The 15279-nt window shown below is 38.5% G+C and overlaps 1 protein-coding gene across 1 annotated transcript in view; it reads right to left on the bottom strand.

Annotated features, from left to right (window-relative positions):
- The window catches only part of PATJ (PATJ crumbs cell polarity complex component), a 286475-nt gene that overhangs the window by 60240 nt on the left and 210956 nt on the right, over nt 1-15279 (bottom strand). Inside the window, exons 34-36 of the mRNA XM_054979641.1 lie at nt 14619-14687; nt 14241-14352; nt 9607-9743 (exon numbers count right to left, since the gene is read on the bottom strand). Coding sequence (XP_054835616.1) covers nt 9607-9743; nt 14241-14352; nt 14619-14687 — 318 coding nt within the window. The remainder of the gene's footprint in view (nt 1-9606; nt 9744-14240; nt 14353-14618; nt 14688-15279) is intronic.

Below are 15279 nucleotides of genomic sequence, written 5' to 3' on the forward strand. Positions count from 1 at the left end.
GCCCTGTATACCACCTCTCTCCCCAATGGGGGCCTAAAGCAAAATACATCATTTCCTCTCCTCATTTGATCCTCACAATAACCCTGTGAGGTAGATCAAGATGCGTAGCAGTGATGTTTTGCGATTGTGTAACCAGGGTCTGCTGAATTTTTTACATAAAATCTGCCAAATCAAAATCTTCTTCAGGATCATCCTGCTTTTTCTCTTTCTTCTTCTTCATTGCCATTTTTGATGCCTATATGTCCTCCTTTCTGTAAATATTTCATACAAACTTCTCTTTTCTCTTGCTCTTTTCTACTGCTACAGACAGACTAACACAGCCGCTTCTCAAGTCTTGGAAACAATGCTTGTGGTAACAAGCTTAAATTATGTTTTTTTTATTTTCTAAACAATAAGGGGATACAGAAAAGAAAAATAAGGAAAAACAGGAATGCACATTTCACTGAGGGAAGATTGAGATACCCATTACATAGATTATTTAGAGTACAATTACTATATATTATTTGAATATCATGTCTCAGAGACATTTCCTCTCTCTTTTACTATGTCTCACTATTAAATCAAATAATAAATATATATTGTATTATAAAGTAATTAACAATATTTGCTGTACTTTTCTTACCTAACCTAATTGTATATTATAATCTGTACACTTTTAATACTAGCAATACTATACTATAACACCCCAAATTATGTGAACTATACTAAATTAGTCAAATTAAATAATATGTTTCTATTTTGGAAAATTTAGACTTAAAATGAACAATATTGCTATAACCTTTGTTTTTTTGCATGTCCACTACATGTGGTAAAAGGTGCCTTCTACTTCTTTACACTTCTAACACATCCCTCTATGTTTCTTATCCATTTTTGCTATATCTTTTGGAGTTATATACCACCGATAGAACATTTTGTACCAGTTTTCTCTTAATGTTTGGTTTGCAGTAAATTTTATATCCTTCATCCATAAATTTTCCCACTTTTGAAATGTTATCATTTATCCAAAATTCTAAATCCATTTTGACATACATATTTTAACTTGTTCTGTTTCTGTGTCATATTGAAGTAAAAGTTTATAAATTTGCCCCAACATGCGGTCTTTCCACTTTTCAAAGTCCGTTAGATCTGTGGTTGTTGTGGGTTTTCCGGGCTGTATTGCCGTGGTCTTGGCATTGTAGTTCCTGACGTTTCGCCAGCAGCTGTGGCTGGCATCTTCAGAGGTGTAGCACCAAAAGACAGAGATCTCTCAGTGTCACAGTGTGGAAAAGAGAAGAGATGTAGGTCATTTGTATCTACTCAGGAGGGGTGGGGTTGAGCTGAGTCATCCTGTAAGAGTTTCCCAGGGTGTGGAATGCTAATGGCGGGAGGCTTCACTGTATCCTGAGGAGGTTCTTTTGCATATGGATTGGTACTTGATGTGCTAATCTTCTCTGCAGGGCTATTGTCAGGGATAGAATGTTTTGTTAGCCTGGTGTTTTTCAGAACTGGCACCCATGCTCGGTTCATTCTTAAGGTTTCTTCTTTCCTGTTGAAGTTTTGCTTATGCTTGTGAATTTCAATGGCTTCCCTGTGCAGTCTGACAAAGTAGTTGGAGGTGTTGTCCAGTATTTTGGTGTCCTAGAATAAGATACTGTGCCCTGTTTGAGTTAGGCTATGTTCAGCCACTGCTGATTTTTCAGGTTGTCCAAGTCTGCAGTGTCTTTCATGTTCTTTTATTCTTGTCTGGATGCTACGCTTTGTGGTCCCGATGTAAACTTGTCCACAGCTGCAGGGTATACGGTATACTCCTGCAGAGGTGAGGGGGTCTCTACTGTCTTTTGCTGATCGTAGCATCTGTTGTATTTTTCGGGTGGGTCTGAATACTGCTTGAAGGTTATGCTTTTTCATAAGCTTTCCCATCTGATCAGTAATTCCTTTGATATATGGCAAAAACACTTTTCCTGTAGGAGACTGTTTTCCCTCGGTTGTTTGATTCATCCTGGGTTTGATTGCTCTTCGGATTTCATTTCTGGAGTAGCCATTTGCCTGAAGTGCGTGGTTTAGATGATTCATTTCCTCATTGAGAAAGTGCGGCTCACATATCCGTCTTGCACGATCCACTAATGTTTTCATTATGCCTCTTTTCTGTCGGGGATGGTGATTGGAGTACAGCCCGGAAAACCCACAACAACCATCGTTCTCCGGCCGTGAAAGCCTTCGACAATACTCCGTTAGATCTCTTAATCAGCCTCTGTGATCTTTGACCGCTTCCTTTAGTCTGGAAATTGCCTGAAGATATACTAGCCATTGTATCTTCTTACCTTTTTCATTATTTGATAGTCATGCTTTTATTTTTCCTTGATAGTATATCATATCTTTATTAATTATGAAAGCATTAGTTTTCCTCATATGTTTATCACAAAAGGAATCTATTGGTGACATTACTGGTGACATCATTCTCACAGAATCCCAGATTTTAAGCAGATTGTCTCTAATTACATGACTTGTGTGTTGTATTCTTGGCCTTTTCTTTAGCCAGAGGTAATTATGTAGCCCTTTTGTCAGATCTGCCACTTCTAGCTTTATTAACCTATCATTTGGATTTTGGATCCAATCTGTAATCCAGACCAGACCAGCGGCTTGATAATATAACTTAATATTTGGTATGCCTAGGCCTCCTCTTCTTTTTTCATCCTGTGACACCTTGAATCTGATTTTTAGTTTTTTCCATTCCAGATGAATTTATTCATTTGTTTTTGCCAATTTCCCAATGTTTTCTATGTTAATTGGAATTATTTGAAATAAAAAATCCCGCTATAAATTTGTGCCTTAGGTCTGAGATATCTTTTTAAATCTTATATACATTCTTCCCTTCTTGTTTAATATTTTCTTGAGTTTGTTCTTCTGACTTTTTAATAGAATCTTTAATTTGAGCAGTGATGTTTTGCAATTGTGTAACCAGGGTCTGCTGATTTTTTTACATAAAATCTGTCAAATCAAAATCTTCTTCAGGATCATCCTGCTTTTTCTCTTTCTTCTTTTGCATTGCCATTTTTGATGCCTATATGCCCTCCTTTCTGTAAATATTTCATACAAACTTCTCTTTTCTCTTGCTCTTTTCTACTGCTACACACAGACTAACACGGCTACCCATCTAAATCATGTGCAAGCGAAAACCCAACTGATCAACTTAGAAAAACGAAAATAATTGATCTCTTGTCTTCTGGGAGCCGTGTTTCAAGAAACTCAGTGGTTGCATGAGGTAGGGTGGGGGCAGATGGGATAGTTCTATTGCAATGGCAGAAACATCATGTGTCAGAATTCTTTGGATCCAATCCAATGTAAATAAAAAAGTTTTATCTACAGTAAAATTTGGGTTTACTCTCTTGTAATTCCAAGATATATATTGAGAAAAGCAATTGAGAGCTGATAGAACAATCTTTTCCTCGTGGGGCTTTCTCATCACTTCTGGCCCTGTACTGCACTGATTTATCCCCAGAGTTCTGCATACACAGTAAAAGTACTTCAGTTCAGAGCTAAGCTACAAGTGACGCCTGACAAAGGTTGGACACTTGTCAGCTTCCCTCAAGTTTTGATGGGAAATGTAGGCATCCTGGTCTTGCAGCTGTAATGGAGAGCCAAATCTGCTTCCTGGGATTTTTTAGCCCTCACTCTCCCATTTATCTTCCTGTGCTCTGATTAGTTGAACAGCAACCAATCCATTTTTTCCACTGATTTTTTTTTAAAAAAATAAGCAGCAATGTTGCAACCTTGGAGACTTAAAAAACAAACAAACCCTGCAACTGATTGTGGGGGGCGGGGGGAAAGGCTGCAATATGGCTAACACAAAAAAACTGCAGAGAGTACTGAATCCATCTGTGCTTCCTATACTCTTTGGTCCATTATTTTTTTGGTGGTTTTAATTTTTTTTAAAAAAAAACAGCAGATGCCTTAACCCCCCCACCACAACCTCTTGTAAGTTTCCTCAGCCATCTACTGATGAAACTGACTAGTTCCCTAGAAAGCCTGCAGCAAGAAGGGGGCATTTTTCTAATGTAGAAAAAAATAAACAGATACCACTTTGGTTAGACCTCCTCAAGTGCAGAATTACAGAGGTCCACAGTGGATCTGATCATCATGATTGAAAATGTATGCCATTTATAGTCCACCTTTCTCACTGAAACTCAAGGCAGATTACATAGTATGAGATTAGTACAATCAGTATCAAGGACATTTCAATACAGTATCAAGGACATTTCCATAAACAATGTCATAGGGTAAACAGACAAAAGATTAAAAGACATTGCATTAGCAAGAATCCAATATAGAGTAGAAAAAATACTGAAACAGAACATAATCAATACTAGGACTGACAGAAAACATAGAGCACAGGAGGTACACAGGAGTACATACTTAAAGCAACAGATAATGCGTAAGGCAATATAATGATGAAGTCTATGGTCCCTAACATTAGCAAAGCATCTGAGACCCCATCCCTACAATACAGCCCTCTCATTTGAGTAAAAAGCCTTTTTGAATAGTTCAGTTTTGCATCATTTGCGGAAAGCCAGGAGAGTGGGGGCTCTCCTGACCTCCTCAGGCAGGTCATTCCACAGGATAGGGGCCACCACAGAGAAGGCCCATGTACAGGCTGATGATGATTTCACCCATGTGCAGCCTGGCACCTGCAGGAGACCCTGTTCTGATAAGCGAAGCTGCCGTGGAGGAACATAGGGAGGGAGGCGGTCCTCTAGGTATGCCGGACCAAAGTCATGAAGAACTTTGTATGTAATATCCAGAAAACATGGTGTAAGTGTGCATGTGGAAAACGCCCATGTTTGGTTTTAAAAGCACTTTAAAGAAGCAATGCTGTATCATTCAGACAGTAAGATGAAATGAGGAAAAAATAAATGGGGGAAAATAATATCCATTAACCTAAAGCAAATCTTGTGATTGGGGGGTATTTAGAAGCCTCTTTTTAATAATGCTACTGCTCTGTGATCTTTACAACCACTCTGGCACTGCAAAAGTCCCACATCAAACTTGTGCTATGTTTTATTTTATTTTGTAATTTTTTTACTGAAAGCTTAATATAAATTATAGATGACCTAGGTATCATGGATATTAAAAAAATCTTAATCTGTATACAAAAAATTGACTAATCAAATTACTAATACAATTAGCAAAACAAAAAGTGCTTTTTAAATTATAAGATGCATGCTTCCATACATGTACAGTTTCAAAAAAGTAACGGAAAATGCAACTTAAACTGCCTCTAAGCAGGTCACCTGGCATGCAGCAATCAAATTTTCATAACAGCATTCATTCATATTAAGGACATAACAACCAGGGCTGGTGCCACCATTGAGGTGGTGAGGCGGGCACCACGGGTGCTGAGGTGCCCAAGGGGGCGCCAGAGTGGGTGCTGGGGGCAGAGGCACGCGCCACAGAGCTGGTGTGCCTGGCCCGCAGCTGCTGCAGCTGGCCATCCCCGCGCTGCTGCCATCGACATATGCCCCTGGCTGGGTGCAGCAGCCGCAGGCCAGGCATGGCAGGCATCTGGGGCAGCGTGTGGAACCTCCGCAGCCACCCACCACGCCTGACTGGGAGCGTGGGTAGCCTCCGCACACCGTCCCAGCCACCCGCCGGCCAATGGGGGCTGGCTTGCTGCGTGATGACATCATCACGCAATGACATCATCACACAGTCTGGGGGCGCACACTATGTGAGCATGCACGTAGGGGCAGCCGCGGGCACCAGAAACCCTGGTGCCACCCCTGATAACAACTGATCCTTCAACCAGATGTACAGACAGTGCATAATTGTGCTGGCAGGGAAAATCCCCTCCCCTCATTTTCCTTCTCATTGCAGCCTGCATATGTGAAACTTAAAAAATGATATATGATAGAAACCTACATAGAGTAAGTCAGAAACAACATAATAAAAAGACAATCATGGGTTTAAACTCAAAATTCTTCCTGGATCTCAATGCAATTTCTTAGCTTTCGCTGAAAAAAGTATAAAAATAAGCTTCTTCCCCCTTCCTTTATTTTTACTGCAATACAGAAATCCACCTTGTATGAGAGGATTGTCTTTCCAATATGAACCCATGTTCACCAGCGTCACTACCCACATCTATTTGCTTGTTATACCAATCCAAGGTGACTTAATCATAACTCCAGTTCTAGCATCCTTCTTCCTTGCTGACTTTTTAGAAGACCTTGCAAGACAGCACTATTTCAGAGAGCTTATGGTCAGCTCTACTGATTAATTGGCACTTATGACAGGTTAAAAGTAATGTCTAACAAATTATTTTTGAGATAATTATCCCTACCCTTTTAATAATTCATATGTTCATTTATATCCTGGAAATAGCACATTCATGGCATATGGAATTATCAAAAAGAACAGCCTAAACTGGCTCATTTCAACCGAGACTGAAGTGATGCTTGTTGGAAAGTCAGAGATCTTGAAAGACATTGTACTCCCCACTTTTGATGGAGTTTGTCTGACCCTTGCAGACTCGGTTAAGAGCCTAGGGGTTATACTGGATCCAGTGCTACTACTAGAAAAACAAGTTAAGGCAGCTGCAAAAAATGTTTACTACACTCTAGCCTGGAATATGGCTTCTTATCTTGACACGGCTGACCTGGCCACCTGGATCCATGCTATGGTAACATCAAGGCTTGACTATTGTAATGCACTATACATTGATCCCCCATCTAAGTTAACTAGGAGGCTCCAATTGGTGCAAAATGGTGCAGCTCAACTGTTAGCAGGAGTGAGCAGGAGCATGAACATCACTCCCATCATACAATTACTCCATTGGCTACCTATCAGTTACCGTGCTCAATTCAAGGTATTGGTTATTACATACAAAGCTCTTTAGGGGCTTGGCCGAGCATACCTACGAGATCGCCTCTCTCCTTATGTCCCTCCACGGTAGCTTTGCTCATCTGAACAGGGTCTCTTGAAGGTGCCAGCCTATACATGGGCAAAATCAACAGCAACCCACGCACAGGCCCCTACCCTATGGAACGGTCTGCCTGAGGAGGTCAGGAAAGCCCCCACTCTCCTGGTTTTCCACAAACAATGCAAATCCGAATTATTCAAAAAGGCTTTTTACTCAGATAGGAGGGAAGTATTGTAGGGAGGAGGGTCTCAAATGTTTCGCTAATGAGTTAGGGACCATAGACTTCACCACTATGTTGCCTTGCATATTATCTGTTCCTCGAATATGTACTCCTATACTACCTGTGCTTCATGTTATCTAATGTCAGTCCTAGAATTGATTATGTTTCAGCAATTGTTTCAGCAATTCTTCAACTCTGTATTGGATCTTTGCTAATACTGCTAATCCTTGCTAATATAAAATATGACAATGTCATAAAATCCTATGACATTTTTGTGGAAATATCATTGACACTGTATGGAAATGTCCTTGATACTGTATGGAAATGTCCTTGATACTGATTGTACTAATTTCACACTATATAATCCATCTTGAGTCTCAGTGAGAAAGGCAGATTATAAATGACAAATAAATAAATAAATAAATAAGGGGACAAACCGTCTTACACTATTCCCTCCCAGGATGCCTTGTGGCTAAATTTCTCGAAGGAGACTTAGTTTAATTGCTTTCAAGGAGAGACTATGACAGACATTCTCCACTAAGAGCAAAGATGCAAGGAAGAACACTGGTGGATAAACATAGTCACAAAAATGACAGAGAGCAAATTGCTCATATGCTTCTGTAAAAGTAAGGAAGGTGCAGAAATGCTGGTACAGGATGTTAAAGGAGCTTTTATTTGTACCAAGCAGGCCCGATTACTTAGGAATAAAATCCAAATGTTGCAAAACAGTTCTCAATCTCATTTTGACTGTAAAAGCTGATCATTAAAAATGATGTTTTATATTGTGATACATGCTAATATTGAGAACAACTTTTGCAACTATTGCATTTTATGAATTATAGTAAAAATTTTGAAATTTTGAAATTGATACAGAAGGTTAGGCCATTAAAAGTTTGACTCCTGAGTCCTGTCTTTAGTGGTATTTTGTGCACATGCATGCACATACACACACACAACACAAAAGGAATCATAAAAGAAACACTTGTAGGTTACAACAGCTTCAATAGGGCATACAAAAACATGAGGACAAAAATTAATATTTTTTTTCTTCCTTCCTTCTCTTGGAACATGATTTACCTGCCATTCACACAGACACCCTATGTTCTCTGAGAAATTTTCCAGTCTGGAGATACTGTTGCTTATGTCTGAGGTGGTTGTGTTTTTAATTAGGGTTGTTTGGACCTTTTCTGCATAGGTATGATTGCAGGGGTGGAATTCTTTATTGGGTTTGTACAAATACAGAATTTATTGTGAAACAATAAACTTAGTTATGAATAAGACCTGTAGAATCCTCGTTTTGTCTAGCAGATGCTTCTGCATAATCCCCAAGCTATTTTTTTTCTTCTGCAGGAAGCAGATTGTAGCTTCAATTCAACTGCTTTGAAGAAAAAAATCACCTATGTGTAATCTCCCTTGAGTCTCAGTGAGAAAGGCGGACTATAAATGATGTAAATAAATAAATCTTTATTTCCCCACCATACCTTCCCCACCAATTGTTGTAAGCTCTCATTGCTAATTATGTAATAATGGATGTGTGCTCTCTGGAGTCACTGTGAAAAGAGATTGAAAAAATAGACCTTCAGCCTTCTTAAATCCTGTGATAATAATGAAGCATTATTATAATAAACACCAACATACTCAGAGGGGATGTCCCATTAAACAGGATTCATTTACAGAACAGCAAAAGCAAGAGGCAAGAAAACCTGTTATCTATCCAAGAACAGAGGGGCTGTACTCAGTAAGGTATGCACTTTACATATAAAATTTCTGAGATTCAATCCTTGGTATTGCTGTACAAGTAGTCTTCAGAGAGTACGACTGGGAAAAACTTCTGCTCTGAAGACCCACACAAGTACTCACCAGTGTTGGGCATATCTAAATGTACAAATCAAGTCTCACTTTATATGTTATGGCTGAACTTCCATGCTAAAACGTGTCCTCCTTCCCACATATTTCCTAATCTGAAAGCTTTATAGGTAAGGAGTGCAGAAAGCCACATCAATTGCTGTTACTAGGTCACAGCACTATTAGGACTAGGGTTGCCAACCCCCAGGTAGGGCCTAGAGATTTTCCAGCATTATGATTGATCTCCAGACTACAGATATCAGTTCCCCTGGAAAAAAATGGCTGTTTAGGAGAGTAGATCTTATGGCATTATACCTCTCTGAGGTTCCTTCTCTCTCCAAAGCCTGCCAGACTCCACCTCAAATCTCCAAGAATTTCCCAACCGAGAGTTGGCAGTCCTATTGAGGACCAAATTATAATGACAGAAATAGTTTCTGCATCCTCCCAGGAACCCTTGCAAAATTCTATCACAATATTTTCTTCATTCATGTCCCAAATTGGTACCATTTTGAGATTTATGGACTGAAGCTGAAAAATTCTGGAGAGCTAAATTTTGTTGAAGCAACTGTTACAGAAAAATATGCAAAAGGATGGAGTTTAAGATTGGAAACCAGTGTTAAAACAAATCAAAACAAAACAAAGAACTTACAAGTGGTGTATCTTTCCCTCCTACGATGCTGAGGCCAAGGCCTGATCGTCCCTTAGATATTTCTATAGTCATTTCTCGCCCAGGAACTATTGGGCATGTCGCAGGATCCAGTACTACCAAAGGAGATGGAAAGCTGCCTACAAAGACAAAAGGTGCTAGACAATGAAAACAGAAGCACTATACAAAAAAGAAACAATGTCTAAATCTGTATGTGCATCCTCGTCAAACTAAACTGATTGGAGCAATAGAAAAAATAGGCTGATTTATGGCTCATTGCAACATAGACAGCAATAAAAGCAATTAGAATGAAACATGTACAGATTTTATAAGTACGTTTTGAAGTAGGCCAACAGAAGTTAAATTGAATCATTGCTTTCTCCAGAAGTGGTTCCAATGTAGTCAAGGAGAATAATTTCCAATCAGTGCTTTCAAGGCATTTTAATAATAGTACTTTGAATTTAAAACTTAAATTTAAACTTAAACTTAATACAGTGACACTGCCCTGCCATAAATTTTCTTGGTTCATATGCGGGTTGGTATATATAGAAAGTATCATATGACTTTTTAATAAACTAAGAGTTGGATTATATTCAGATTAAAAAGCCTGAATCTCTTGTTATTTTAGTTTTTCATTGCTATCAGTTGGTTGTTCCGCTCACAAGAACTCATGAACTTCACCTGTAGGAACATCTGTGCTCTAGCAGGTGTATAGTGGAGCTTTGGTGACTGCAGAAAATCCCATGGCTGAGATCTCTGTCCATTTAAGTATAGCATTCTGCAAGTGAAGAGAGAAGAAGCAAACTAACCCGTGAATTGTCCCTAGCTAGGGTTGCCAACCTCCAGGTTGTGTGTGGTGGGGAATGGAGATTTCCCAGAATTACAAATGATCTCCAGATGATGGAGATCAGTTCATTAGGAGAAAATGGCTGCTTTGGAAGGTGGACTGTATGGCTGAGGTCCCTCCCCTTCCCATATGTCATCCTCCCCAGCTTATACCCAGGGCTCATTTGAAGGGAGAACATGCCGGAACGGCGTTATTGTAGATCTGAAAAGAGGTCACATGGGTTTTGGCCCCACCCATGTGATTCCTTTTCCTCCTCACTGCCTTCCTTCCAAAGGGGGGTAAGCTACTGCTTTAAATTCATTCTGCTGCTTTATCTTCATTTGTGACTCGTGAGTGAGAGTGAGTGAGTGAGTGAGTGCAAGCCAGGCTACTGGGCCTGGATCTCCAAAGGGGGGTAAGATGCTGCTTTAAATTCATTCTGCTGCTTTATTTTTATTCGTGACTTGTGAGTGAGAGAGAGAGAGAGGAGTGAGTGAGTGCAAGTAGGGCTGCTGGGGCTTGCTTTCCAGAGGAGGGTAAGCTGTTTTGAGTTCATTCTGCTTTATTTTCAGGAAATACCTGGAGATTTTGGGGGAAGGGGGCCTGAGGGGTGTGTGTTGACCTCTGACACACTTCCGGTGATGGCAGGGTGTGTGGCATATGCTAATGAGATATGCTAATACATTACGCTAATGAGTTCCTGCAGTTCTTTTTCTACGAAATCACCCCTGCTTATACCCCAAGTCTACTGGAATTTACCAACACGGCATTGGCAACCCTACTTCAGGTGGGAGGAATACCACTTTTGAATTCACTCCCAACATTAAAAAGTCTGCAAGCAAGCAAGAAAAAAAATTAGAGTGAGGCTTTATCCCAATCTGTTCCGTTCTTTGCTTGTTTTCTACTTGCAAAAAACTCTTACGGTTTAGAGCAACATTCAAATATGTGATACCCACCTGCAGCATTTTAATTTAAATTGTATTAAGTGTTTTTAGGAAACATTACAAAGAGAAACAAAAAACCCTCATAACAAACAAAACTTCACATAGTATGTCTTTAACAACAGCCAATATTTCTTGTGTCACATTTTCATACAACTTGAATTTGTTCCAGTAGGAAATAAAAGCAGTCCATTGTTCCAAGAATGACAGATGGTTAGTTTTCATGACTTCCCATAGTCTTTTATAGTGTGCAAGTTTGTTCATTAACATAGTGTGCCAAAAAATCCCTCCTTCATTCTTCCTTTGAAAAGAGTTTATGTTACTTCCAATATCTTATAATTAGGATATGAACAGTATTAATACATTTTTAGCTTTTGATGTTTTTTTCCTAACCAGATTCTTTAGAAATCCCAAAAAAGTACTGCAGGATCAAATAGCAGTTCATAACTAATACTAATCTTTTACGGTATTTATGATAGCTTTCTGTCTTTCTGTATATTTACATGACTACAAAACATGCTTAAAATCCATGTCTGCATGATTCAATCTCCAACTTTTAGAGATCCATACAATCTTATCTGAAATGAAAGTATAATACCAAGGATAATGAATTGCATCCTAAGTTTCTACACATGGAGCAGGGCTCCTTATACTGATGGAAGGCACCAGTTAGTGAAGCAGAAAGTTTGGATCTCACATAACTTATAAAAGTTCTCATTTGCATTATGTGTTTCTGTGCATGTACACTCTACTGTTCTTCTGAAACTGTCAGCTGCAAATCCCTTTTCCATTTATCTTTGGTACTATGATCTATAGTGTGCAGTTCTATCATGATCTTATACATTTTGACAGCAGATGTTTTTTGGTGAAAGAAAACTATTAATAGTCTTTCCCATTTTGTCAGTGGTTGAAAGATATAAAACCTATATATATTTCTTATAAACATATTCTCACCTGAACATACTGAAATGAGGGAGGAACAGTTTTAGCAGAATAATGTGAATCGAGTAATTAGTTTATCCTTTGCAATGTTTTAGAATTGAATACTGCTTGTGAGATTATATTTTTAATTTAGAAACAAAATTCATGTAATATTTTTAAGGCAAAACAAAATTATATAAAAAGGTATGCAAGTTTTGTAATGCAATTTTTTGATATTTCCCTGTTTCCTTGAAAACAATTTGACATTGCCTTGTCCTTTCTTTGTAGGCTATGAAGTAATGCTAATAATGTTTTAATCATTAGCAACCATTAGCAATTCTACTTCTGGAAATATATTACTTGCAAAGGGATGCCACATAAGATTTTGTTTTTGAGATATTGAATATTGTTTAGAAAGTTGATGTGTTCTTCCATAACTATATATCTTGATGCCACTTTATATGCCAGTTGCCTTGAGTTCCTTTGTGGGGAAAGGAAGGTAGTACATTAACTACACAAAAAAGGCCAAATTTGTTTCCCAAAACACTGTAACAATACATTAATGTGACACAAACGCAATGTAGAGAATAAATGTTTATATCTCTTTATCTGAAGTAGAAGATATATACCATTCTCCGCATAGTGTACAGTCCAAAGTGGTTTGGATCCTGAATCAACAGGAGAAAAGTGGGGTCATAATTTTTTTTTAAAGAAATAGTTCACTTAACCTTAGGACACCACCATCTCATAAGGTTACACATGCAACCAAGTCCTTCAAGATCATAGCTTATCCTGTGCTGGCTCTAAGTTGCTGTGGGCCAATGGTTAACCCCTTTTCCATAAAAATTCTAGATCACAGGCAAGAATGAAGGGTAAGTTCCAGCTTATGACCACTTCCTGGCCAGTTAGGTGGTGGAGCTTTTATGAACTATCAATATGTTTCAACTCTATAAAAGCAAAATTAGATGAGACCCTTTAGTCCAGCCTGGGGATGTACCACCATTTTGCAGTAGTAAGGAAATCCTTCTAACAGCACTGCAGGGGCCTGATTCTGGTCAGGACCACCATGGTACATGGAGAGGAGGGGCTCCTTCTCCCTCTACCATTTTTCTGCCCTAAAATAGTCCCGGGAGGGACATGCCATCAAATAATGCCCCTGACACCATTTCAAGATGGAAAAACTGTGTCAGGGGAGGCAAGAGCCCCTCCGTCATCATACAGCATTTTTATTTATTTATTTATTTGACTTCTAGCCCCCCACAAGTGGGTTCTAACCATCAGGCCTCCACTGCACTAAATCGAGTGCCCTGGTGGGAACTCATTGCTTCAAAATGGTAGTGCATCCCTGGGGCAGACTCACTGATGCAGTCTCATCTAGTTCAGGCCTCAGATAATGAGTAATAGTCCATTTCGTAGTCTATGCTAGAATCTGTGACATAGTGTTTAAAAGTACTTTTGATATAATTGATATATATATTAAATAATACACATCATCAGTATCAAGGTAGCCGTTAGTCAAAAATCTGGATCAAATCAACCCAGAGAAATAGATTTTAAAAACTGATAAAACAAAGCTGATGTCACCTTCAATGCCTTTCCCCTCTCATTTCTAAGACTAATTTTGGAGTTTATTTGACCTTCATACCAGATTAGTACAGTGTACTTTATTTGGTCAAAGGCTAACAACCCCTTTATTAAAATTACATCAGGTATAACCTACTGTGGACCACACGAGATAGAAAACAATTACAAGAAATAACTTTTACTTGCAGAATAATTGCACTTTGAAAATAAATACACCTTTTCCTCTACATTTAAGTGATATATTGAAAGGCCAAATGATAGCCAAATAACTAAACTTTAATCTAGACCTTTAAAAAAGAATTCTTGAGAATACACTGAAGGAGTTTTATAATGAATGCAAGGTATTGTAAATGAAAGATTCATACTTTGGCTGCTGAATTCTGTCTCTGGAGAAAACGATGTGGGTGTCAAAGATATCTCATGTAAACTGATGGGGATTACTGCTGAAGATTTGGATAGCTTTAACTGGTTACGGAACTGGAAGGGAAGCGGAAAAAAAGAAAGAAACCAAAGTAGTTATATTGTTAAGCTCCTTTAAACTCTAATGAGACTCTAATTCAGGGACTCTAATTCAGAAAACTGAATTTTCTATATTTTTTTCTGGCTACTTAATATATTTTAAAAATTTTACTGTTCAAATTAAAACCAAGTGATTTTCTCCCTAATTTTAAAAAAATTGCAAGCAGGATAAACTATTTTATATTTTAAATGCTTTCAGAAACAATGGAAATTCAAATACACACATTTTCTGGTTGTTCTGACAGAACCTGCTGATTCTCCATCATCTCTTTTTCAGTCTTGTTACCAACATTCTAACAACGCAAACAACACACACAAAGTTAAAAGTTATCTCAAACAGACCATTCCAAATATTTTATCCTATTGAAATATTGAAATGAAACAATATTTTTAAACTTCCATTTTAAAAATCTGCCCATGCCTAGAAACAAAACCCACGATTCTGCAGACAATGGAATTGCTGCTATATTTTGTTGAATGTTTTCAAGAGAGGTCTAATATCATATATAATAATAATAACATTCAATTTATATACCGTCCTTCAGGACAACACCCATTCAGAGCAGTTTACAAAGTATGCTATTATTATCCCCATAACAATAATCACCCTGTGAGGTGGGTGGGGCTGAGAGAGCTCCCAGAAGCTGTGACTGACCCAAGGTCACCCAGCTGGCTTCAAGTGGAGGAGTGGGGAATCAAACCTGGCTCTCCAGATTAGAGTCCCGCACTCTTAACCACTACACCAAACTGGTGCAGAGTTGGGAATGTACAGTTATCTTTAATTTGGAATTAGCAACTGCTATACTCCAATTTACATATTGTGCTTCTGCCAATAATGTAGAAAGATCTTTGATTTCTAATACAAAATAAGTGCTCATTGCCATC

Source organism: Eublepharis macularius, chromosome 5 (genome assembly GCF_028583425.1).
Source record: "Eublepharis macularius isolate TG4126 chromosome 5, MPM_Emac_v1.0, whole genome shotgun sequence".
Lineage (NCBI taxonomy): Eukaryota > Metazoa > Chordata > Lepidosauria > Squamata > Eublepharidae > Eublepharis > Eublepharis macularius.